The sequence below is a fragment of the Myxocyprinus asiaticus genome, chromosome 4 (assembly GCF_019703515.2).
Source record: "Myxocyprinus asiaticus isolate MX2 ecotype Aquarium Trade chromosome 4, UBuf_Myxa_2, whole genome shotgun sequence".
NCBI classification, from domain to species: Eukaryota; Metazoa; Chordata; class Actinopteri; order Cypriniformes; family Catostomidae; genus Myxocyprinus; species Myxocyprinus asiaticus.
The window spans coordinates 3,812,057-3,839,187 of NC_059347.1; the positions used below are offsets into that span (position 1 = coordinate 3,812,057).

General features: G+C 37.2%; 1 protein-coding gene across 1 annotated transcript in view; it reads left to right on the plus strand.

The window, feature by feature from the left end:
- LOC127435466 (astrotactin-2-like) overlaps positions 1-27,131 on the plus strand; it is a 716,076-nt gene that overhangs the window by 125,532 nt on the left and 563,413 nt on the right. Inside the window, exon 2 of the mRNA XM_051688999.1 lies at positions 3,223-3,410. Within this exon, the coding sequence (XP_051544959.1) occupies positions 3,223-3,410 (188 nt within the window). The remainder of the gene's footprint in view (positions 1-3,222; positions 3,411-27,131) is intronic.

Genomic DNA, 27,131 nt, shown 5'->3' on the forward strand with positions numbered 1-27,131 from the left:
ACCATAAGTCGTAGAGATCTTAAACCTTGAGGGAAGGTAGTCGCCCAGAGTACTACAGTGTATCAAAGTATTGGCCCGATCGGCCTCAAGGTGGCACTATAGTGATCATGTTTACATTTTGGCCTATAACTCCTAAACCGTTTGTCACACACTCATCATTGGATTCCTTGGCTCAAGACGAACAAAACGTATATATCTCCGATTTGATTTCCATCGTGAAACTTTTTGCAATAATTTGCATTATTCGAAAAACCTAATTTTTTTAACTCCTCCTAGGCCTTATTTCCGAATCACAAGAAAGTTGGGGTGTCAACTATGAACCCTCCTTACAAAAAGTTATCAAAGGAATTTTGCGTTGCGAAGATATAAGCCAACAAATTGGTCAGGCGTCGTCCATTTTGTACGTATTGACCAATATCTACCAAATGAAAAGGCCAAATGTTACGAAACTTGACACACATAGACAATAGTACATTCTAAGTATGCACACAAAGATGTGAAAAATTTCTCCTATAGGGGCGCTACAACAAAAGAATGGTCATAACTCCGCAATCGTATGATCAATGAAGTTGAAAATTGGTATGCTTCTTATAGGGGCCAAATGCTAATACATTTTACAATATGACTCAGACAAATAAAAAAACATGTCCGCCAACAGCCAATCAAATTTCAGCAAAATGGCTGTATAAATGGTGTGTAAATTATTGTATATTATCCAATGTTACCTGCTATTGTGAACTATATCTAGGACTCCCTAGGTCAATAATTTTCAAAGGAAAGTTGAACTTTAGTTATTTATTTAGTTATTTAGGGGTTGCATTTATCATGTGGGTTTGACCAAGTGTATCCAAAAGCCTAAAATAAATATTTGAATTTCTAAAACCTTTTTGGAGATAGGGTGCTTTGTGGCATTATAACAGTTAAAAAGTAAAAAAAAAAAAAATAAATATACCACCATAACAATTATCCTGTTTCTGGATCGTTGAACACAAGACATCAGAGTCATATTTAACACCAATTTGCAAATTCAGCAACTTACAAAGTACATATACATATACAAATACATACCTTTTTTGCATACTTTGAAAGTTCTTAAAAGGCTTGAACACTGACAATTGCTGCTTGCAGCTATATTTATTATTATTATTATTATTATTAAATAAGCACAAAGAAGAATTATAATCACCTTTTTTTAAAAAAGAAAACATAGATATACCACTACATAGCAATAAAAAGCAGTAAAAGTTGTATTTTGTATGGTTACAACAAACATACATTTTCTTATGTTTGCATAGACACCTAAACAATATTTAATTATTGACAGCATCTTAAACATACTTTTTTATGTATTAACAACTATAGAGATGTGCAAATGTTTACATATCCGTATTGAACCCATAAATGTTGAATTCACGAAATCATTCATTGTTGTTACTTTGCATTTAAAATCAAAGAAATGTTCAGTGTCATCACATTTATTTACAACAGTTGATGTATTTACCTAATTTGACATTAAAATGGTTTCATTCTTTTCTGTGATTTTTGGTGTTGGATTCAACTTGTTTCAAATGATTATATCACTTTAACAAACAATAAAATTTAAATTGTTAACTATGGTCAGCAGCCTCTAAAAAACAGAAGAAAGCAATGGTAGTGACAGAAGTAACTAAGATGGAAGAGGAAGGGTATATGATTCGAGCAGTCAGCCAGCAGCAGCCAGGGCACTGGACAGTATAGGAAGGTGCATCTAATAGAGTTTTAGGATGGGTTGACCTGTGGAAGATACCTCAGGCCAGGCTAAGTTTTCTAACAAGATCCACCTATGACACTCTTCCAAGCCCTGGAAATTTGTCTATGTGGTATGGTAGGGAGGAGAGTTGTCCCTTCTGCAATGCCCCAAATCTGCAGCACATATTGGCTGGGTGCAAGACCGCCTTGACACAATGACGGTACAGGTGGCAGCATGATCAGGTTCTGCGAAAGCTGGCAGAGATCCTTGAGGTGTGTAGAATAAAGGCCAAAAAAGGCCATTATGCTCCTCAGAGGAAGTACATTGAGTTTGTTAAAAAAGGTAGGTGCCGTACAAGGCACGGCACGGAGGGAGGAATGGTCATCCCTGGCACATGGAAGTGATTGGTCAATGATGGTTAACCTTGGCCAGCAGCTAAAATTTCCTTCTGAGATCGCCATCACCTCCTTGAGGCCGGACATAATGTTATGGTCGGCATCAGCTAGGAAAGTCATAATGATTGAACTTACTGTCCCATGGGAAGTGGGACTGGATGCAACCTTTGAGAGGAAGAAGCTTAAATATGCTGATCTGGCTGCCGAGTGCATGGGAAATGGATGGAGGGCTGCCACTTACCCTGTGGAGGTTGGGTGTCGAGGGTTAATTTGAACATCAATGCAGCACCTGTTGAAAAACATTGGTATCTTTGGATAACCTGGAAATAAAGTTTTAGGATTTTGCAGGTGTGATTCACTTCAAGAGCTAAATAGTTGATCTGCTTGTGATGCACGAATAGCTTGCACTCGCAGTGTGAGTTTCATCACATCTCCTTATCATGGTTTATAAATGTTACACATTAAAGTGGTTATGACATGCATTTTTTATTAATTTAATATGTTCTTTGAGTGTCACTTATAATATTAGTAAAGGTTTTTTGCACAAAAAAAACAGTCATATATTTGTAAAACATGATCATTGTCCGTTTTGGTGCTTCTTCTCCTTTAAGACTTGACAGTAAATGGCCACTGTTCTGATTATCTCTGATTATTTCACTGTTTACTGCTATTGGGCGGTGCTACAGAAGTAATAAGGTAAAGTAGGCAGTGATGTGTTGTTGTGGAGGGGGTCAGATGCAAATATCCACCACAGTGTGACATCACAATATCGAGGAAGTAGACAACGAGTCGTTTTGGCAGCTTGGTGTCAACAGATGTTCTTTTAGAAGTGAGAAGGAAGTTTTGAGTTCTGAAACTTACAGTATATACATTGTATAGTACAATGAAGGATAATATGATTTATTATGCCATGACCCCTTTAAAAATAATGGTGATTGTGGTCTAATTACCTGCAAATGGCTTTTTATTCAATGAAATCAGTGCATGTGAGCACACTTTAACATCATTGTTGCATAAAATTGTTTGATTGATTTTGAGTTCGGTCAAATTCTTATTTGCTGGTGTAACTTAGCCATGTCCTCCTCTCTGTGTCTCTAGAGATGTCTGGGACAGCAGCAGACATCTCACAGGTGCACTGGAAGCAGCAGTGGCTGGAGAATGGGACACTGTACTTCCACGTGTCCATGAGCAGCTCAGAGCAGCTCTCACAGGTCACACAACCCACCATACGAGAACCGCCACGCGTCCTGCATGAACACATGCATCTGCTGCACATCTCTGTGATGGTGAGTACATTTAAACACATACAATACCAGCACAGCTCGTCAGAAGAGTCAGAGATCATCTCATTTTGGACTAATAGGTATATTTCAAGCACAACTGTTTTCATAGAACACACACCTTTGCATTTACATGCATCACAGATTCACTTCATACACATTGACACCTTTGGAGTGAGAGACTTATATTCAGTCAGACGTGAGACAAGAGATACCACTGAACAGGTGAAAATAAGAAACAGAGAGAGAGGAAGTATATTGTCCTCTTCGTGGGAAAACAAGTTGTATCTGTGTGTGTGAGCAGCCAGTGGCACGCTTGAGTGAACATCATTAACTGTAATTCTGTCAGGATGGTTGGTCGGTCGGTCAGTCGGATAGATGGATAGATGGATGGATGGATGGATGGATGGTTGGTTGATTGGTTGGTTGGATGGATGGATGGTTTGATGCTTGGATGGACGTACGGGCGGGCGTGCAGATGGATGGATGGATGGAGGGAGGGAGGGAGGGAGGGATGAATAATAACCCTTAACACTCAAAAACAGACCCAGGAATGACTGCAAACAAAACACTAAAATGTTCTCAAGTGGCAAGCAAAGACTGAATATAAATGAAGAGATGTGAAATCATCAGTTAGAAGAAGATGTCATTCAATCCTGAAAGAATTTGAACAGTTTGAACAAGAATAGTGGGTCAGACTGCCAGAAAAGACAATACACACAATAGCCAGCTAGACCAGTCTAAACCAGCATAAACCATAAAGTCTTGTCCAGCATGGAAGTTCAGACTGGTCTTTTCAGCAAAGTAGAGGTGTGGAGTGTTTTTGGTTCATATATAAAGCTCTTCATTACATTTACTGTACATTGTCCAAAATTTTGCTACTAAATGTAATGTCATAAGCTACCATTTAGCATTTTCTTTAGCCTTTTTGTTTTTAGTCCACTGCAAACAAAAAATTAAATAAATAAATAAATGCATGTGTGGTAATTTTCCTATAAGTGTACTGTAAACTTTGATTAAATTGAAGTGAACTTGTTGACCTGAGATTGGAAAACCGCTTTCACACAAACCAGACGAACTAACTGACATCCAGTGAATTTGACCACAGTCTAAAGATGTTAACCCCCGTTCCCCCCTTATTAAAAGTTTTTCTCAAAGAAGTGATTTTTACTTTTAAAAAACAGGAAACCTTTGCCCCATGTTTACAGGAAATCACTCATCACAGTTATAACCGAACTCTATATGGTTTACATGCTGCTGCTTTTTATTATGCATATGTAAAAGACACTCTTCTTGGTAAGCTTTGATTTACATTTTCTCATATTTGAGGGCTGTGTAAAATATTTTTAATCATGCCTTATCATGTTCATTGTTATCTCTGTTTTATGATGCCCCAAATTATTATCAAACCAGTCAGTTAAAACAATCCACCACTGAGAACATCAAATCTGGTTCAAGTCTTCTTTGATCAGCTCATTTTATGAGCCATTAAGACTAAAGAGTCAGAGACTTGAGCTATCATATGTTTTATTGATTTGCACGTAGTACAGAGTGAATCACACTCTCACATGGTTGTTACTCCAGTGAGCAGCTAATAAAGGCCAATTTATGAGACCTAACAAACATCGTTACCTTTAATAGTCGTGTGAATGTGTAACATTCTAGCAGGCTTGACTGAAGACAGGACGAGACGAAGATGTGTGAGAACCCAAGTGCAGATTTATTTTACAGTGCTGATATCCAAAATATAAATCTAATACAAAACAAACATAAACAACTTGACTTTACTAAACTATAAACTTAGATTTAACTAGGAACCAAATAGACTGGACATGGAAACAGAGTTACAATCAACAATACTTGACAAGGACTATAGCAAACATGCAGGCTTAAATACACTGACAAGGGAAACACATGACAAAGACATCCAATGACAAGACTTAACTAATAACAATATAACAAGTCTACTAAACAGGAACCAATAACAAAACAGAACTGATAACAAATTAAGACAATAAACCAGTGAGAACAAGACACATGAACATGAGGGAAACAAGATATCACAAGACTAGACAAGGAAAACACAGAACTACAAACTAAAAGTCTTAAATACACCTAGCGACCTCTAGTGGCTGCTAGGGCAAATGTTCCAAGTGTATCATAGCCCCCCCTTTAATGAGCAACTCCTGGTGCTCCTAAACATTAAAAAAAAAATATATAAATAAAAATTGTTCATGGGAGGAGCAGGACATCATGGAACTGGCAGTCCAAGAAAGCACAGGGGAAACGAGAGGGCAAAAGGATCAGATGGTCAAAGTGGAGCAAATGGGGAGTCTGAAGACCGATGTGAACCATGAGACCAAGCAGGCCAGGGCAGATCAGGCAGACGGTCAGGAGACCAAGGAAACCAGGGCAGAGCCAGTGGCCAGAGAACTGGTTCCAGGAAGGGAGCGGAGTCCGGCAGCCTGGGAGGCTGCTCCAAGAAGGGAACTGGTGGAGGATCAGGAGACCAGGACGGAACCGGCAGAGGGTCGGGAGACCAGGACGGAACTGGCAGAGGGTCGAGAGACCAGGACGGAAATGGCAGAGGGTCGGGAGACCAGCACGGAACTGGCAGAGGGTCGGGAGACCAGAACGAAACTGGCAGAGGGTCAGGAGACCAGCACAGAAAGGGCAGAGGGTCAGGAGGTGGAGCTGCAGGAGGTAGGGACTCTGAGGGAAGAGCTACCAGGGATGGAGGCTCAGCAGACAGAGCTGGAGGTGGAGGGGGCGGAGCCGCTGGAGGATCAGGAATTTGAGTCTCAGATGGAGTGGGCGGAGTGACTGGAGGAGGAACGAGCGGAGCTGCTAGAGATGCGGGCGGAGCTGCAGGAGGAGAAGTCTCAGAAGGAGTGGGCGGAGCCTCGGAAGGCTCAGAGGGTGGAGCCATGGAAGGCTAAGAGGTCAGAGCTGCTGGGGAATCGGAGAGCAAGGCACTTGGGGACTCTGAGGTGCTGGCTCGTTGACTGTGACAAGCGTGGGCACTAGCTCATTGACTGTGACGTGTGGGCACTGGCTCGTTGACTGTGGCAGGTGTAGGCACTGGCTCATTGACTGTGGCAGCCATGACGGGGAAATCAGGCATGGTGGTTACTGTAGGAGGAATGCTGATTTCCTCATCAGCCACTCCCACAGTGAAGGTTGAACCACTCAGGAGCAGGGCAAAGTCAATATATTTTTGCAGAGTCCAATCTATTCCCCCTGGTGGCATCAAGGAATAGATGGGCTCATCCTTGCCATAGGCGAATAAGTGCCCCTGCTGGGTTCATCTTTGGTTGAGTATTCTGTAACATTCTGGCAGGCTTGACTGAAGAAAAGGCGAGACGAAGATGTGTGAGAACCCAAGTGCAGATTTATTTACAGTGCTGATATCCAAAACATGAATCCAAAACAAAACGACTTGACTAAACTATAAACTTAGACTTAACTAAGAACCAGATAGACTGGACATGGAAACAGAGTTACAATATTCGACAAGGACTATAGCAAACATGTGGGCTTAAATACAATGACAAGGGAAACACATGACAAAGACAACCTATGACAAGGCCTAACTAATAATAAGATAACAAGACTACTAAACAGGAACCAATAACAAAACAGAACTGATAACAAGACAATAAACCAATGAGAACAAGACACATGAACATGAGGGAAACCGTATACCACAAGACTAGACAAGGAAAAGACAGAACTACAAACTAAAAGTCTTAAATACACCTAGCAACCTCTAAGGCAAATGTCTGAAGTGTTACAGGATGAATGTCCTGCATGGAAATATCCCTGCAAACAAGATTCAGTCATTTTTTTTTTATTTGTGCAATGAATGTGTTTCTTACAGTTAATCAGTATGAAGAGTCATAGTAAGATTAAAGAAACACATTTACACAATTCTGCATTAAAAATTGCATTGTTACATTAATTTAAATTTAAGCTTAAAGTTGTCCGGATGTCATTTTTGAGTAGACACAAATGATATTTAAATAATTTATTGATTTTTCAAATATTGGTTTATTGTCTGTATACATCAAAATAATAAGATGTATTTTTTTTTTTTTTTTTTTTCCAGGTAGCTACATTTAAAAGAATGGCTTTGTTGATTGTGTCTTATCGTCATTCTATATTGTAAATATTGGACTCTTTTTTAAATTTTTTTTATTTAAATTTAAATACGTAAAAGTAAGTTATTTTGAATAAATATGTTGCATACATATTTTAGTTTTGTATTAAAACTGATGTGTGTATTTTTTTTTCAGTGTTAAAATTCATTCTCGTATCTTATTCAATATTCAGAATCAAAAATAAAACATAAATACATGAATAAATTAATGAATTAATAAATAATTTTAGTTTTGAAAATAACATTTTCAAATTATTTAAATTAGTTTTGTAGACAGAAAAGTGCTTATAAAATAAGACTAGATCAAAAGTTGTTGTTTTTTTGGACTTGTCATCTACTGATGCATTGGTATGGAAATATTCTTATCTTAATGGCAGCAACAATACTTTCCCATAGTTCCTCTTAATGGGAATATTATCTCTGGATCTCATTGAGAATGCTGTAGAAACACAAATAGTTTGATAGCTATATCACAGTTTACAAGCTGCTTTTACAATTATCACACATTGCATTGCAAAAGGAAATGTGTTATTGCTAGCACATGTTAAAAGCTCTGCGTTAGGCACGATTAAATGAGGAATGAACAGAGGGAGGCTCTCATAAATTAGCATGCGGCAATTTAATCTTTTGACCCTTCAGTCACTCACGTCGCACAAGCGCTGGATAATGATCACTCCATAGCTTACAATCTCACCACAGCACATTCAGATAATGAGTCTGAAGTTGTGTGCTGTACACACAGGTGTAGAGAGATTACTGGAATGTTTACTGGGAGAAATAATGATGAAGCTGAAAACGTGGTGTTCAAGTTGGCACCATTGTACCATGGGAAATATGTGGATCTAAGGAGATTACAATGTGTTGAAAAAACACAGTGAGTTTATAAACATTTTGTGCAATGTGTAGTCTTCAAAGACATCTACATAATGTTGCACCTAATTGCAGAGGTGGATAGTAACATGCTACATTTACTCCGTTACATTTACTTGAGTATATTTTTTGAGAAAATTTACTTTTAAGAATAGTTTTAATAGTGGGTACTTTTTACTCTTACTCAAGTAAATTTCTAATGAATTGTTTTTTTACTTTTACTTCGTTACAATGGGCAAAGTTCCTTTTGTTACATTACTGGTTTAATTAAATACATTTTAATAAATGTGTAATTTATTGAGAGATTTTTGAATGAGACTTTTACGACAGCGGAACTTTATATTTGCATCAGTGCCTACTGTATAAATCCAAATAAACATCCGTGTTAAGTGTAAATGCCTTTTGCTCTGCCTATCACGTGCATGTGTGACTACTGGAGCGCATCTCTGCACGTGCACGCTGCACAGCAACTGTACGTTTGACAGATGCAGCGTGTTTTTCTCATGGACAATAGAGAACAAGCTCTGAACTTAAAGAAGCCCAACACACTTCCAAATACAGAGATAAATTGCAGTTTACCTTTACTGTACAGAACTAGTGATATAAATTCTTTCTACACTGAAAATACAGTAATTGAACTAAGAATCCATTCAGGACTTTAAAAAACTGTGAAATAGCAGAGGTACCAATTAATAAATGCATGATCTCGCTTCTTTTTATTCAGCATTATATATGATTGGGCCTGTGGAATATTGACATTTTTCACTGTAATAATTACTAAAAACTGGTTTCCAAACTTTTCTTCTAATTGACAGATTCGTCCAAATATGACAAGCGTCCTTAAAGTGATAGTTCAGCCATATATTAATGTTCTGTCATCATTTTCCCACCCTCATGTTCTTCCAAACTTGTGTGACTTTCTGTATTTTGTGGAACCCAAAAGATGTTAGACAGAATGTTAGAGACTGTCAGTCTTAGTCACCATTCCCAATTAAAATATGGAGGAAAAAAACAAACATGCAGTGAAAGTAAATAGTGACTAAGGCTAATATTCTTTCTGACATCTCCTTATAGGTGGAGTGTGTAATTTCTGTGCTACTAGTGGCAACAAACAGAATTACAAAAATAAAGTATGTTTTCAAACAACCTTTGCCAACACCCTTCAGACTCATCACGCCTTTTCACACTCTCTGCACAGCCAAACAAACACACCCCTCCCTTCAGTGCTCCTTCAGAAGCTCCACCCCTCCCTTCAGTGCTCCTTCAGAAGCTCCACCCCTCCCTTCCCTTCCATCCTGTGCACAAGCATGAACTGCCCCCTGTTGCTGGTTGGCTGGAATAGTGTTGTGTGGATCTGTCCGATCCACTTTGTTTATTTTCCCATTTACAGAGCCAGGGTTGTGTACAAACACCAGATTTTTTTCAGCGCACAGAAGGGACAGCTAACAGACCTTGAAGAGATATTTGTGGAATTTGACAAAAAAGTGTATTGGATTAAAATTACACATTCCCCCTTAATTGTGTTGCATTGAAGAAAGTCATACAGGTTTGGAAAAACATGAGGGTGAAAGATGAAAGAATTTCCAATTCTGTTATTATTATTCTTTCCAATTGTATTATTATTTCCAATTGTATTATTATTATTATTATTATTATTATTATTATTTTATTTTTATTATTAATATTGTTATTATTATGTTACAATGTGTATTATTAAATGGAATATTGGAGATTAAATGTCCATTGTGTTACATATGAAAGTAACTAGTTACTCGCTTATTTTTACACTTACTCAAGTAATTATTAACATCATTACTTTTACTTCTACTTAAGTAATTGTTTTTTCAAGTAATTGTGCTTTTACTTGAGTACAGTTTTTGGCTACTCTACACACCTCTGCCTAATTTTACAATGTCTATTGATACAAGAGTGTGAATTTCTTAATGATGAAAACTGCAAACATCGGACCATCCAACACACTTTCATAGCTGTAGGTCCCCATGCCACTAATTACAACAAAACTCATTTGGAAATCGGACTACACTGGTCGTGCTGTATGTTTTGAGTTGAAGATCCAAAAGAACCCGGCTCTTAAAAGTCATTTATTTGGGAATCTGACTACACTCTTTATCTTTTGCACTGCTAATTCAATAGTGGTGTTGCAGTGCTGTTGAGTGTTAGTGCAGGAATAACTGTCTATGTAATTTAGTACAGTGTTCCATCCTAAATTGGAACATTGGCGTAATAATGCAGGTTCGAGAAATGTTAATGAAACCGAAAGTTCTGAAAATCTAATTTTATTTTATTTTATTGTTCTGGTTCACAGTTCCAAACCCTAATAATCATAAAATCTAAAATATTGCCACAAGTGGAAATTATTGGGGTCTAAGCACATATGAAGAGATGTCCAACATAATCAGATTTAACAGGAAAGATACTGTCGATGCCATTGACAGTTGTTTTGGTGTTGGTTAGTGTTATGAAACCCTTACTCTAACTCTAACCCTAACACTTTAATTGCAGTAGCACAAGTAGGATTTTCTTAAGTTATAACACCCCCTTGCATGAGAAATTGATTAAATTTGGCATGTGATGAGAATATTCTCTTGTCCATGTGTTTTAAGTTTTGTTAAATTTGAGTATTGCACTTATAAGATACAGTATGGGCCACACCAAAACACGTATTGGCTTATATCTTCCGAACAATGTAACAAATCAAAATTATTTTGGTAACTTTTTGTCTGGAGGGTCTGCAGATTCTGTAAACCAAATTTTGTGTGAATCGAGGAAACGGCCTAGGATGAGTTCAAGAAAGTAGTAAAAAAAAATAAAAATAAATGGTAGAAAAGTTTTCTTGTGGAAATGGAAATCCATGTGACCAAATGATTTGGGGGCACTGAAAGATTTGAAGAAACTAAAAAAAAAAAAAAAAAAAAAAATACATTCTAGCCTATACGGTTCTGGAGTTATTAGCAAGAACGTGAATTAGCTTATTATAGCACCACCGTGTGGCTGATTCTCACAAAATTTGATATGCAGCTTCATGTTGAGACCCTTCTTGTCTAAAATAAGTTTCAGGACCATCGGCTATTCACAACTCAAGTTACTAGGCACTGAAATTTGTTTGGCTGCTCTCAGCCATTTTATTTGTTAATGATATGTTAGCACTTGAACCAAAGAATGTGCATATTTAATTTGAACTTAGTCGACCAAATTTTTAGTTGTAGTGCCTCTTATGGGCAGAACTGAACGAAAATGTGCGTGCATCCTCAGCATGGCCTGCTGCCTACGTGTACTGGGTTTTGTTAAGCTTGGACTTTGTGTTGAGTAGATACTGATCAATGAATCAAATTGCGTTCTACCGAAGGAATTGCATCGCTAATATCTTCGGAACGAATTCACGTGTCTAAATTCTTTTGATAACTTTTTGTCAGGAGGATCTGTAGATGATGTATACCTTTAGTGCTTGGGCCCCTAATTATCTTCAAGCTCATGTGAGCAAATGTAAACGGAACATCTAAGAAACCGCTTATCAAATACGAGTTTAATGTAGTACAGTTTCAGTCAGCAAATGCTCTGCATTGCCTAAAATAACACTGGACATGCTGAAGTGAATACTTGCTGCATCTTTTAGCCATTTGTTTGACAGCTCCTGCCTTGTTTTAACTTAGTTATGTGAAAAATATCTTGCCCTGTTTTATAAAGCCCAAATCCACACAGCAGAAGCAGTTGTTTACATCTGTTGCTCATTAGCTTGTGCACACCCATCACAACCTAGAGAGCAACACTGTCTGAGATCATCTGCCTGACCGGACGCAGCGGGCCAAAGCAGGGCTTCTGCATGCTGTATATGTCCCCGTGCCTTTGCATAATCATTAAGAGCGACAACTCTCACTGCATGTGAAATGTTGTGTTTGTTTGAGAGGGCTGCTGCTTTAGGGCACAACAGACCACCATTGATTCATCATTTGATCCTCATGTGCTGCTTATCAAATGGCTGCTGCAGAATCAGGTGGTTTCTCGCTGCCTGTGTTTTTGCACTGTATTATAACTCCTACGTCAGAGCTTAATTTAGAAATGTGCAGGTCTGGAATACAGACACAAACCAGTCAGCCCTTTACACAAACACCCTGTCCAATCAAGCTTCACTATTACTATTGCTCATACTATTATTGATTTGAACAAACCCCATACACATAGTATTACCTTTAGGTACAGAACTCGTCCCGCACTATTTCTGTTACAGACATTAATTATAAACCATTCAGCTTTTGGAGTAAAGATGTGCTTTAAATTGTCTTATGATTTTTTGTTTTGTCTGGTGGAGGATAAAACAGGCAAAAATAAAAAAATAAAAATCCACATGGGGTTTGCAGCAGTTTTATTAAATGCAGTGTTAAGAGCTAATCCAGTATTTATTAATCCAGGTTTAACTTTTGATTTGAGTTGTGTTACAGTACTTAAATTAATTTTCTGGGTTCAATACAAGTTAAGCTCAATCAACAGCATTTGTGGCATAATATTGATTACCACAAAAATGACTTTCGACTAGTTCCTCCTTTTCTTTAAAACAATCAAAAATCAAGGTAACAGTGAGGCACTTATAATGGAAGTGAATGGGTCAATTTTCAGAGGGTCTAAATGCAGAAATTTGAAGCTTATAATTTTATAAAAGCACTTACATTAATTCTTCTGTTAAAACTTGTGTATTATTTGTGCTGTAAAGTTGTTTAAATCATAATTTTTAGAGTTATTTTAGGGTTTTAGGGTTTTTTGACATTATATCTTCATGGCAGCGAAGTTGCAAAATTGGCTATAACTTTAGACAGAAAAGGTTAGTAAGCCAATTTTTCTCACTAAAATCATGTTAACATGCATATTGTTTACGTCTTGTGGCTATACTTTTGAAAAAGTGAGTATTTTAACGTTCAAAAATTGGCCCCCATTCACTTCCATTATAAGTGTCTCACTGGAACCCGGATTTTTGCTTTTTTTAAAGAAAAGGATAATAATTTTTTGTGGTATTCAACATTATGCCACAAATGCTGTCGACTAAGATGAACTTGTATTGAACCCAGAATCTTCCTTTAAATTTAAAAGGTTGATCTCATAGAAATTGCAAAATGCTAAATTATATTGTGTAGTTCATTACTAAAATAGCGAGAGTTCTGAGGTGAAATGTCCACTGTGTGGCGCTGACAGCGAGTTAAATGTTCTCCCAAACAGGTGAAGTTTTTATGGTTACGCTCTATCGATTTTTAATTTAACAAAACCGACCTCCATATCCTAAACCTTAAACCTAAACATACAGCATGATCTTATAAAATTATGTGACTGTGGCAGCACTGTCTAGGGATGTGATTCTCTCTTAGGGTGCGAGAGGTCCCATGTTCATATCCCGGACGAGCCCCCAATTATGTTACGAACCCGTCTAGGGTGAGGCTGCAATACAAAACTGGAACACAAAAGTAAATGTCCTTTTTACAATTTAAAAAACACCACCATGGAAGCAACAGCTTCAGGGGTGAGCATAAACAAAAACAACAAACCAAAGCCCCACCAACTCTTGAAAAAACTACTAAATATACTAACAAGGAAAAGGGAAATAACATACAATAAACACACTTACTCCCTGACTAACACTAAACGAGAAAAATGAGATATAAAAGAAAATGGCACCCACCCCCTACAGCTTCCCACTGGTGAATTGGCTATTTACAATACTTACACAAATATATACAAAAAGAAATAAGGTTGATCAACACAAAAATCACGTTATCTTTAACAGTCACACAGCTGAGCAATAACAAACAATCAAGCACTTAGCACAACAGGTTTTCAACAGCAATAGTATCAACAGGAAATCACAAATTCAGCAGCACTTCCCTTGTAGGTGTGTTGGTCTCTGATATACTCCAGGCTGGTCCAATCCTGTGGAAAGTGGAGACAGGAGAAAGAGAGAGGGAGAGAACAAAACAGGGAGAGAAACAAAAAGAACAACAATGCAGCATATATAAACAACAATACGTCACTGGACGTAACATCGTAAAAATAAAATGATGTGGTTAATTACACGTATCGTGAGAGTTCCGAGCTGAAATGTCCACTGTGTGGCACTGAAAGCAAGTTAAATGGTCTTCCAAAAATATTTGGTTTTTAAAGGTGCACTCAGAAATGTTTTTCCTCATTTAAAAAGTTTTACTTCTAAGGAAATGAATAGTAATTTTAAAACACATTTAAAAAATCATGACCACCCATGTAAGATGAAGAGTTCAGTCATATCAGTAACCTTATAAAAGCTCTTTTATTCTACATGGGGCAGGGGCACCTCATGGGGGCAGTCATGTTAGCATCACATGACCTGATGAATACTACTCATTTAATCTCAGTAACTACACTGCTATTGGACACTTTCATTCATGGATTAAATTAATCCTGGTTTACTGTGCATAGTTAATTTCTACAATGGCATTGGTAACTGAAAACTACTGTGTTTGAATGATGCAACATCCAGGCCACTTGGTGTCAGTATAAGCCAATGCAAGTCACTTCGACATACTTCAGAAAATTACTGAGTGCACCTTTAAGGTTAATGCTTTACCTCCCTATCCTAAACCTTAAACCTAAACCTAACCGATAGTGTCAGAAAAAGCAAATGTATGATAATAGAGCAGTAACCTTAAAAAAATAATCTGTTTTTTCTAGTTTTAAAAAAGAAAACCAAGATCCCTACCCTAAACCCTACTCCTAAACCTAACCAATAGTGTGATAGCACAGTTTTGGGCTGCTTCTGTTACACTTTTGGCTCATTTGTCGACTCGTGCCCCGGTATTCTGCGTTTGAAGTCCAACACTCTCGCATTTTAACTACTGCGCAACTTAGTCACATTGGAATAAGCTTGTAAATGTAGTTGGTTATGCAATGCAAGTGTTAAAATGTATCAACTTTCAAGTCATGCACTATAGTAAAAGTTTCAGTGTCAATGGCTAGCATTATGTGAGTAACATGGTAAAAAGTAAATGTTTTTTTTTTGTTTTTATTTTTTTTTATTTTTTTTATTTTTAAATGCTAATCTGCCTTTTTACTCGTTATTTGTGTGGTAGTGAATACAACTAATGTTGGTATAGTAACACAATTCAATGAGACTAGGCTGCAGACCTAACCGATAGTATCATAAAAGCAAATGTGAAAATGAAAAATGCAATTGCAGAAGCAACCACATTATTTTAAGGTGCTTCTATGACCGTTTCAGCTCACGTGTCAACCTGCCTGCTCTTCAGGACTCGTACCCTGGTCCTTTACATCACAAGTGCAATGCTCTATCAGTTGAGCTACCGCCCAATTTGATCATACTCGAACAAGCTTGTAAATGTAGTTGGATATGTAACGGAAAAGCTAATATGTGTCACATTACAAGTCATGCGCTATAGTGAAAAAGTTTAGATGTCATAAGTTAGCATTGTGTGAGGAACAGGGCGAAAAGTACGTTTGCATGAACTAATAATGTGCTTTTTTTACTCGTGATTTTTGTGAAATTGATTAAAAGTCATTGTTGTTGTAGCACCTCTAGTGTTCATTTCACCAGGAAACTGATGTGATGTGTGCAACAAGCCATGTAAAAATCATTTTGCAAAAATGTAGGTATAGTAGCATGATTCTATAAGACCATGTTGAACTTTTGCATGGGAAAGCATCACTTTTTCTTCAGAAAAGGTCAAAATTGTGTTTGGAGATGCTCATGTTTAATTGTGCAAAAATAGTTATATAAGTGTTATATAAAAACCTGCCTACGATTTAGTTCTAATTGAATTAGTGCAATTTGACTGCATTTCCATATGTTGCAGCACTTCTGTTTACTCACACACAAATCTGACACATAATGAGAAATTCTGTAAATAACGGTTCATGCCAAGGGATCAATTTTAAGCACTTCACAGTCAAACAAACCCTGTGTTATCTTTGCATCTAATGAAGATGTTGCATTGAATCATACGCAGCCGTCGCTTTCTGGCTCCTCATCCCCTCAGGCTTTCAGAGGGTCACAGTTTAAGAGGGGCGTGTACAGTTATTAATGCTTATTCCTTACTAATAACTGACTAATAAGCTGACAGCATTATCATGAGCTACAGCATGACATGTATTTAACAAAAGCGCCTGACAGAGGATACCAAACATAATCACCTCATCTCACAGAGACAACTTTGCGTCTGGGGAACTGCGAGCTGAAACCGTGTGGTTGTGAGTCTGTATTAGTGTGCGTATCTTTGTGCCCGCCGGTAACAATGGAAATCGTACACAGAAGTTGCTCAGATGAAACAACAGAGGATATTGATTTACAAACAATGTTTATGGTGTTCTTGTTGGAATTACGACATGAATTGGAGTTCACCCAGAGGACAAGTAGTGTTCCTTTAGAAAATGGTGGATAAAAAAAAAAACATTAGCGTAATCTGTCTTTATGCTAAGCGATACTCTTTTACATGTTGTCAAATGAAGATAAGGACACTGTCAATCACGGTTGCGTATGTGCAGGTCACTTCATTCCTGCTGATGAGTCTTTTGTCAGGTCTGTCATCACATTGATGTGATATGAGCATGACAAGTTATGGCTTTGTAACAAAACAACCTAACAATAACTTGTGAAAGGTCTGCTTCAGAAAATAGAGCCTATGTTCACACTAAGGATGGGTCAGAATTGTTGACTAATCGACTAGACCGCCCACAGTTCTGGCAAAGTGGAATGCACTTGTGAAAATCGTAAGCCCCACTCAACAGCAGTGCTTTTAAATTTCATTTGCATCACACACAGATGCTAACAGAGCGAAAAGTGAGTGTTTGTGAACTGATAATTTGCAGTTTTCCTCATGATTTGTGTGAATTAATTGGAATTCTATTGCTGTTGTGATGAAAAGTGAATAAAAGTCATTATTGTTGTAGCGCCTCTACCAGGAAACTGCCGCAGTACATACGACGACCTACATAAAAATGTTTTATATGTATGGTTCCGTGATTTTATGAGACCAGGTGGCCTTTAAGACTGACTAATCGTTCAGACAACCTACCTAACTAGTAGATTTTGAAACTATGTACAAACTATGTACAAACAATGATATACTGTATTATTTTAAGTAAGTTATGCCATTGTATCTTGGATCAGGCACAGATAAGCACACACGCACTCTTAAACTGAAACTGACTGTGAGGTGAATGTTCTGCTTGGAATGAGGTGCACTTAGGGTGCATGGACACATTTCATTATTCTATTACGGTTTGAGCCAATTACACTTTAATTGTTTAATTGTTTCTGGGCTGTCCAGTGTTTTCAGTCTTATGAATGTGCATGAATATCAAGTAGCATCTAATGAGTCACTCGTGTTGCCAGTGGCAGATATGAAAATGAGAGCAAACTCTGGATGAGATTATAGTGATTTATTTTATTGTGAGCATCTTAACAGTTTTCTAAATGAATTTTACTGGAGGTCATGTTGTTTTGTGAATACAGTCATGGCTAAAGCCCATTAGTAAGCACAATAACTATATCCTCGCATGACCCCGTGTCCACGTGCGTGGATGTTGCATTTTGGGTTCGCTATACACAACGCATAATTTCAATTCATTTAAACTGACTGATCTCTGTTCAGATCACTCTGGGCTGTCAGTAAAAGGTTAAACTTTCAATGTACAGAGTCATGTGACAAAACAATATGGCACCGATCTCAGCGGAGTTTGTCTTTGGGAGAAACACCATCAAAACTACATCTGGTAAGAAACCTCACTAAGATTTTACTGTAACCTGTTTGACTCAAAAGAATAGAGTTTCATCCGATATGCCATTTTTGTATTTTTCATTTCAGCGATTTATCTCAAAATGGCACGCTGTTAAACACAATGTACACTAATGTGTGTTTTAGCGCTATTTTTTTACTTTGAAATCCTATATTTACTATGCATTATCACATTGAGAATGAATGCGTTCATCCGAAAGCTGAACATTGTTTTTACTTTCAGAGGCTATATATGGACTGTTCTGAGACCAGTGCAGACAGACAGCACACTGGAGGTTCAGTCATTCACTAAATAGGGAGCTTTCCTATGCAGCCAAATGCAGTCACTCCAAACATCTGAACAAAAGTTCAGTTTCAGGCTGCAGATGATGTTTGGATCACTCAACATGTTTGGCAGACATGAGACAATGGTAATCAGTACACAGATTCAGAGTTTATAATGTATCATTTTATTTAAACATGGTTGGCAGTGATTGGATGATGCTGGCCATTACTTTGAATCAGAATTAAATATGCTAATTTCTGATTGGTAAAATGCTTCAGCACTGGCTATAACTTGTTTGTTTGATAGTGCAAAGATAGAACATTGAGAAAAAAACAAACAAACTTTGTAACATAAAAGTCAAATCATTTTATTTATGTAGTTTTTTATTTGTACTTTTCCCAATACACATTGTTTCAAAGCAGCTTTACTGAAAATATGATGTAATGTCTGTAAAGTCTCAAAAAAAGAAAAAAAAAGAAAAAAAAGAAACCCATAAAAAAATAAACTCCTAGTAACATAAAAACATTAACTCCTAGTAATATAATAAACCATTTGTTTTTTAAAAAAATCTGACTTTCTATAGTTTGGTATTATTTAAAATTTCACAACTTAGTCCAGCTGTCCTCATATGTGGACAATTTTTTTTAGGAAAACTACTTGGTTCTAAACTATTATATATATACAGGTGCATCTCAATAAATTAGAATGTCGTGGAAAAGTTCATTTATTTCAGTAATTCAACTCAAATTGTGAAACTCGTGTATTAAATAAATTCAATGCACACAGACTGAAGTAGTTTAAGTCTTTGGTTCTTTTAATTGTGATGATTTTGGCTCACATTTAACAAAAACCCACCAATTCACTATCTCAACAAATTAGAATATGGTGACATGCCAATCAGCTAATCAACTCAAAACACCTGCAAAGATTTCCTGAGCCTTCAAAATGGTCTCTCAGTTTGGTTCACTAGGCTACACAATCTGCTGATCTGACAGTTGTCCAGAAGACAATCACTGACACCCTTCACAAGGAGGGTAAGCCACAAACATTCATTGCCAAAGAAGCTGGCTGTTCACAGAGTGCTGTATCCAAGCATGTTAACAGAAAGCTGAGTGGAAGGGAAAAGTGTGGAAGAAAAAGATGCACAACCAACCGAGAGAACCGCAGCCTTATGAGGATTGTCAAGCAAAATCGATTCAAGAATTTGGGTGAATTCACAAGGAATGGACTGAGGCTGGGGTCAAGGCATCAAGAGCCACCACACACAGACGTGTCAAGGAATTTGGTTACAGTTGTCGTATTCCTCTTGTTAAGCCACTCCTGAACCACAGACAACGTCAGAGGCGTCTTACCTGGGCTAAGGAAAAGAACTGGACTGTTGCCCAGTGGTCCAAAGTCCTCTTTTCAGATGAGAGCAAGTTTTGTATTTCATTTGGAAACCAAGGTCCTAGAGTCTGGAGGAAGGGTGGAGAAGCTCATAGCCCAAGTTGCTTGAAGTCCAGTGTTAAGTTTCCACAGTCTGTGATGATTTGGGGTGCAATGTCATCTGCTGGTGTTGGTCCATTGTGTTTTTTGAAAACCAAAGTCACTGCACCCGTTTACCAAGAAATTGTGGAGCACTTCATGCTTCCTTCTGCTGACCAGCTTTTTAAAGATGCTGATTTCATTTTCCAGCAGGATTTGGCACCTGCTCACACTGCCAAAAGCACCAAAAGTTGGTTAAATGACCATGGTGTTGGTGTGCTTGACTGGCCAGCAAACTCACCAGACCTGAACCCCATAGAGAATCTATGGGGTATTGTCAAGAGGAAAATGAGAAACAAGAGACCAAAAAATGCAGATGAGCTGAAGGCCACTGTCAAAGAAACCTGGGCTTCCATACCACCTCAGCAGTGCCACAAACTGATCACCTCCATGCCACGCCAAATTGAGGCAGTAATTAAAGCAAAAGGAGCCCCTACCAAGTATTGAGTACATATATATTTATATATATATATATATATTTTTATTGGTCTTATGATGTATTTTAATTTTTTGAGATAGTGAATTGGTGGGTTTTTGTTAAATGTGAGCCAAAATCATCACAATTAAAAGAACCAAAGACTTAAACTACTTCAGTCTGTGTGCATTGAATTTATTTAATACATGAGTTTCACAATTTGACTTGAATTGCTGAAATAAATGAACTTTTCCACGACATTCTAATTTATTGAGATGCACCTGTATATATATATATATATATATATATATATATATATTTACAAATCAAAAAAGGAATGAAAATGCACACAGCAGTCACGTTCAGATCTCAGGAGGATAAATGAATAAATAGGTACATATACTATATTACAGTTTAGCTATCCATCTTCTGCCTTATTGTTGTTGATTTTGTGTGTGTGTGTGTGTGTGTGTTATATATATATATATATATATATATATATATATATATATATATATATATATATATATATACATTAGCATATTAAGTACAGAGATTTTCTTTAAAACATGATTTTATTTTGCAGATTAATTAAGTGTCATCCTTCTGCCCATTAATCTTTTGTCCCGGCATCTATGATTTCAAGCATTGACCCTTGTTTGCTTTTACACTCTTCAGTACATTTATAGTTTTATAATCTTTGCTGAGTTTCTGCTAGTGAGTGTATTACAAAGTTGCAAAGTTGCTGTTTTTAATTGTGACCTGGATTTAGTTGGTGTATTGCTACAGTGATGCTTTTAGCATTTTTGCGATATTGCAAACCAATGTTTACATTACGTCAGGGCTTGATTACACGGCCTGCTTGTGTACTGAAAGACTCAAATGAGATGTGGGTTATACTCAGAGGGCTGCTGGGGTAAATACACAGTAACAGTGAAATCTCTCTTCTGGGCAGCACTTTGTGTTCAGCACCACATTTCTAGGGTTGTCTGTCCATCCGATGTCATGTTTGTTTTATTGTAGTGGGGTGGCGTCTTTTGTCCTGCCAGTTATTTCAGTGCATCCTTTAAATTTGACACTTCAGTAGGCTCAGACTTAGATAATTGTATTGAGTTTGGTTATGCAAAACGATTGGCACCATGGGGCTTTGCTCCATTTAAAAGCAAATGGATAGGACTATCCAAAGCAACACTTTTTGGGACTAGAAATCACTTATTTAGCATTTAAATATGGATGATGATTAATTTGCCACCATGTGTTAGTTAAATATAACACTATTTCATTCCCAAGACCAATACTTCCCGAACATTCAGTGGACTTTGCAATAAAGCACACAGATTAAACACCATTAAAGGATAGCTCACCATGAAATGAAAATTATCTCATCATTTACTCGTCCACATGCCATCCCAGATGTGTATGACTTTCTTCTGCTGAACACAAATTAAGATTTTTAGTAGAATATCTCAGCTATGTTGATCCATTCAGTGCAAGTAAATGGTGGCCAGAACTTTGAAACTCCATAAAAGCACATAAAGGCAGCATATAAGTATTCCATTAAACTCCAGTGGTTAAATCCATATCTTCAGAAGTGATATTATACAGCTCTGGAAAACAGACCACTGCAAAATTATAAGTTTCTCTGGATTTACAATTTATAGGTATGTGTTTAAGTAAAATGAACTTTTTGGTTTTGTTCTGTAAAGTACTGACAACATTTTTCCCAAATTCCAAATAAAATATATTGTCAGTTAGAGCATTTATTTGCAGAAAATGACAACTGGTCAAAATAAGAAAAAAAGATGCAGTGTTTTCAGAACTTGAATAATGCAAAGAAAACAAGTTCATATTCATTTTTAAAGAACACAATACTAATGTTTTAACCCCCCCTTCCCCCACTCCCCATCTTGTATAATCAATGCTTTACTCGCCTGCCGTACTTATTATATGGCCCTACATACTGTTTATACTTATTTGCGTTTTACAGATGAATGTGCATTACTTCTAAATAAACTTGAATGAATGTGAATATTTATGATAACACTACTGGTCAGTTGGTTGCGTTTGCATTTCTGCTGCGAGAATTAAGCAGTGTGACAGTTGATCTGTGGTGCCACAGGAGACAGAAGACTGTACTGGCAGCTTGTTGCAAAATCCGTCCTGATGCGCAGGGACAGATAAAGCTCTTTTGTTTATTCTTTTCCTCCTGAGTCATTGCTAAAGCTGTTTCCTCTTGTGACAGGACAGAGTTCAAATGCTGCATCATGACTGCTTTATTTATGCAGTTATGTGGATAAATGGATTTCCTAAACAGGATTTTCCTTGCTCTATAGAGACAAGAGTTTGATGTACTATGTAGACACACTGTAACTTTTATAACACAAAACTCTCTGTCTAGTCCAACCAGACCATTTATTGTAATCAAGCTGCAAAAAGAGGGTAATTTAGAAATAAGTTTGGGAGGTTAAGTTTATAAAGTATGCATTCCTCTTCACTATATGAAAGCCTGCACAGCTGAAAACACGTCGCTTTTAGCCAGCTCGACACAACAACAGTGACACGATCAATGGCATGAGTTTGGGGTTAGACTGTCTGTTGGTTTATCTGATTGGAGACAGAGTTTAAAAATCTGTTTCAAAAAGATGTTTATTGTTGCAATTCCATTTGGTGACGCTAGTGTTGCAGACATTACACACTAACCAGATCACTAGATCACTAACCAGAAAAACTTCGGGGAATCCAGTGATTATTACATCCCGGAAAGTGCTTGTTGCATCAAGTCAGTACACAACTTTGTTGCCAGGTATACTCATAAAGAAAGCCTTTGTGCTCTTAAGGCCTATTCACACCAAGTCCGTTTTTTCGGTGCAATTGTTCGTCCCGAACGAGCTTTTGAATAGGCACAATGAATTCCTATGGCGCTTTTCACATCGGGCTCAACAAGTCGTCCGCCGACAATCCAAAGGGTATTTTTTTTTTTTTTGGAGAGCAGTCCAATTTTGTTTTTCTGCACTGAAAACTGACTGAACATTGAAATATGAGCTTTCTGTCATTTTTCCAGAGTCGCTGCAGCTGTTCAATCCAGCGTTTTGGTGGCACTAATCAACCGGCAAACACTTGCATTGGACGTGCAGCTGACTGAATAAATAAAGTAGTTGCAGTTCATTAACCCTTGGTTTTGGTGTTAATGGTTTTATATGCTGCAAATGTAGCTGGTCCTGCTCGACACACGCCAAGTGAACCGGGGTCTCCAGCATGGGAGGCGGGCGCGCTAACAAGTAAGCTAAAGGCTACAGCCTCTAGCGTCAGTCTCTAGTGCACCTCTTGAGGCCAGGGGAGTGAGGTTTATATACTGCACAGCTACACACCAGCTGGCTCCCATTACACTTACCCCTAAACCTCACTACCATCTGGGTCACAGCACCACTGTAACTGGTCCTGCTCGACACGTTCCAAGCGGGATTCGTACCGGGTCTCCAGCATGGGAGGCGGACGCGCTAATGAGGAGGCTAAAGGCTGCAGCCTCTAGCGTCAGTTGCTAGTGCGCCTCTTGAGGCCAGGGGAGTGAGGTTTACATACAGCACAGCTACCTACCAGCTGGCTCCTGTTACACAAACATAAAACCGGTCTGTTTTTGAAAGTCTGTTTCTAATATACAGTATGCGCATGGATTATAAATGTTCATAAACATTGGAGTGTTTTCCTGTGCTCTTTTACTTGTCTCATGTATAAACACACTAAATCCAAGGCAAATGTGCAGTAAATATATATTGTAGAATCTGTAAACACATTCTTTCTTATTAGAATATTTAGGTAATAATACATCATATTTTATAATATTCCTGGTGTTTTGTCTTAATGTACATTATTTAATATGTATTGTACATCACTGTGCCTGCTATCTTATGCTTAAAAATAGCAGAAATATTCGGCAATTCGTTTGGACTAAGCTTGTAGTAAATTATTGTATAAAATGACTCTTCATATGCTATATTTTGTGTAGAAAAATGAATTGCAGAACATCACTGCTATTTTTATCTTAAGGATAATATAACAAAGTATTTCTGTAACTGTGCTCTTTTCTAACCATGCACACAAAACTCTGTCTTTAATCCAAATATGCAATAATTAAATAAATAAAAGACCATGAGCCTGTTTTTTTTTTTTTTTTTTTTCTGTTCTATTATTTTTAATACTATGCAACATATTTTATACTATACCTGTTATTCTTAATGCACATTATTTTACATAGCTGTACCTTGTGTTATATTATCCAGGCATTATAAATAGAGAAGTTGGGTTCGGGAGTTTGTTTGGAATATACTCGTAGAAAAATACATGTGCAAATATAAAAACACAGGACGTATATTTATGCAACAGTGCTCTTTACTTATCACACTCGCATTAAAAACACAGATTCTGCATTCCTCAAAATGCATCAAACACATGGAAAGAACATTATGAAATAGTTATGCAAAATTAGGTTAGTAAATGCTTTAACAGGGTTCAATATACAGTATATTAATCTCTAGCTTTGACAGCTGAATGCTGAAGGGTCTGGGCAGGAGACTGGTATAAATGCTAGTAGAGCAGCAACAGTGCCCCCTACTATACAGGGGTGAAACTGTTTTTCCTTTCCTTTCCTTTCCTTTTTTTTTTTTTTTTTTTTTTTTTTTTTTAAAAATTTACGGACTTGGTGTGCATAGGCCTTTTGTCGGAAGTTTGTCTCACAAAAAACATCACGGATTTGGTGTCAACAGGCCTTTACTTGCGAAAGCCAGCCAAACAGATTATTACTTACAAGATTGAGAAACTGTTTTTCAGTTTTGTGTGCAATATGCTTCAGACGGTTAGTGAACAGATGTATATTGCTTTCTTTTGTGCTTCACGTAAGGAGGTGCATATGTGATCCAAATCAGTCACTTTCTGTATGAGGTTTCATTTAGGCTGCATACAGTATGCTTGCAGTAGATGGCAAGGCAGCTCACTAGGTTTCAACAGAGCATCAATGTCAAGACACAATCAGTAGAGCAAATGTTCAGCTCACAGTATAAACTGAAAATAAGTCTGTCATGGACTGTTCCCTTGCCATAATTCTTGTATGTAGTTGCTTGTCAACAGCACATACAGTACAGTCAGGTGCAGTGGATTAATTAAACATAATTACTGTGTCTTGGGCCTGAGAGAGCACATGATGAAGGCACCGGTCCACCACACTGTATGTTGAGAGGACAGCAGCTGGACCCGGGGCCCAACATCATTACCTGGGGCCCTACGGCGTGACAGCGCTGGCCTGGCTTGGCTTCCAAGTGCTGGGATCTGTCAGAAGAGTATGAGAAACATGTCTCGCTGGAGCTCAGATCTTAATGCTGCAGGTCTGCACAAGAGTGAACAGTAGTGGCAGAATATAGGATGGCATGGAGTCTGTGTTGCGTGCTGTGCAGATATGAATAATGTACATGCATATGTTTTTGTTTGTGTGTGTGTTTCTGTGGAGGTGTTTTGGAACAGAAGACCAAACAACTTAAATTGCAAATAAGGTTAATTGTTATGCAGACCCCTTAATGGACAATAGGATGGATCTGTTTGTGCATTGTATCGAGTGCTGATGTAATTTGCATGTATTAAGATTCTTTTTCAAATGCAGCATCTGCCTTTTAATTGATGTTAGCTAAGACAGTTTGGAAAGGTTTTGCACGCTAATTTATTAGTAGCCAACCAAGACAAAACACCTATTTGATGTGTGTGATTTTATCTGGAAGACGTATTTTTTCAGATGAAACACTCTTAAACAGACATCCTGGAGATGTATAGTATGTGAACGATCTAGAAAGCTAATTTTGATCAAATCTATAGTTAATTTATTGGTAGCTAAGTTAGTTTATAAGTATATTCATAGTTACTTTATTTGTAGCCAAGTTTTTAATATATTGCTAATTCATTGGTAGCAATGTTAGTTTAAAAAAAAATATTGGTTGCTAATTTATTAGGTAGTGACATATGTTAGTTTGGAAATGTATTGGTAGAAAAATTTTTGCTAGCTAGTTTAGAAACATATTGGTAGCTAAAACTGGTAACTTGATTATTGATTGCTATGTTAGTTTAGAAATTAACTGGTAGTTCATTTATTGGTAGCTGCTAAGTTAGTTTATAAATGTGATTTATTGCTAGCTACATTTAGAAATGTATTAGTTACTAACGCATTGGTAGCTAAATTATATTAGAAATTTATTGATAGCTAATTTATTAGTGGCTACATAGGCCTATACATTCATTTGGGAAAATATTGGTACTGTAATTAATTTATTGTTAGCTAAAATGTTGTTAATGAACTTGTTGGTAGCTAAAGTAGTTTAGAAATACTGAAAGCTAATATATTGTTTGCTAAGTTTATAAATGTATGCAATTAGTTGCATGTTTGGAAATGTATTGGTAGCAAATGTATTGATAGCTAGTTTAGAAATATATTGGTGGCTAAAACTGGTAGCTAAATTAGTTTAGAAACATTGGTAGATTAATTTCTGTTTGCTAAGTTAGTTTAGAAATGCACTGATGGCTAACTTATTGGTAGTTATATCAATTTAGATACACACTGGTAGCTAACTGATTGCTCCCTAAGTTCAATGTACTGATAGCTAAATGGTATAGCTATTACTAATTTAGTGTGGAAGTGTATTTTTAATGAATTTATTGTTAGCCATGATGCTTT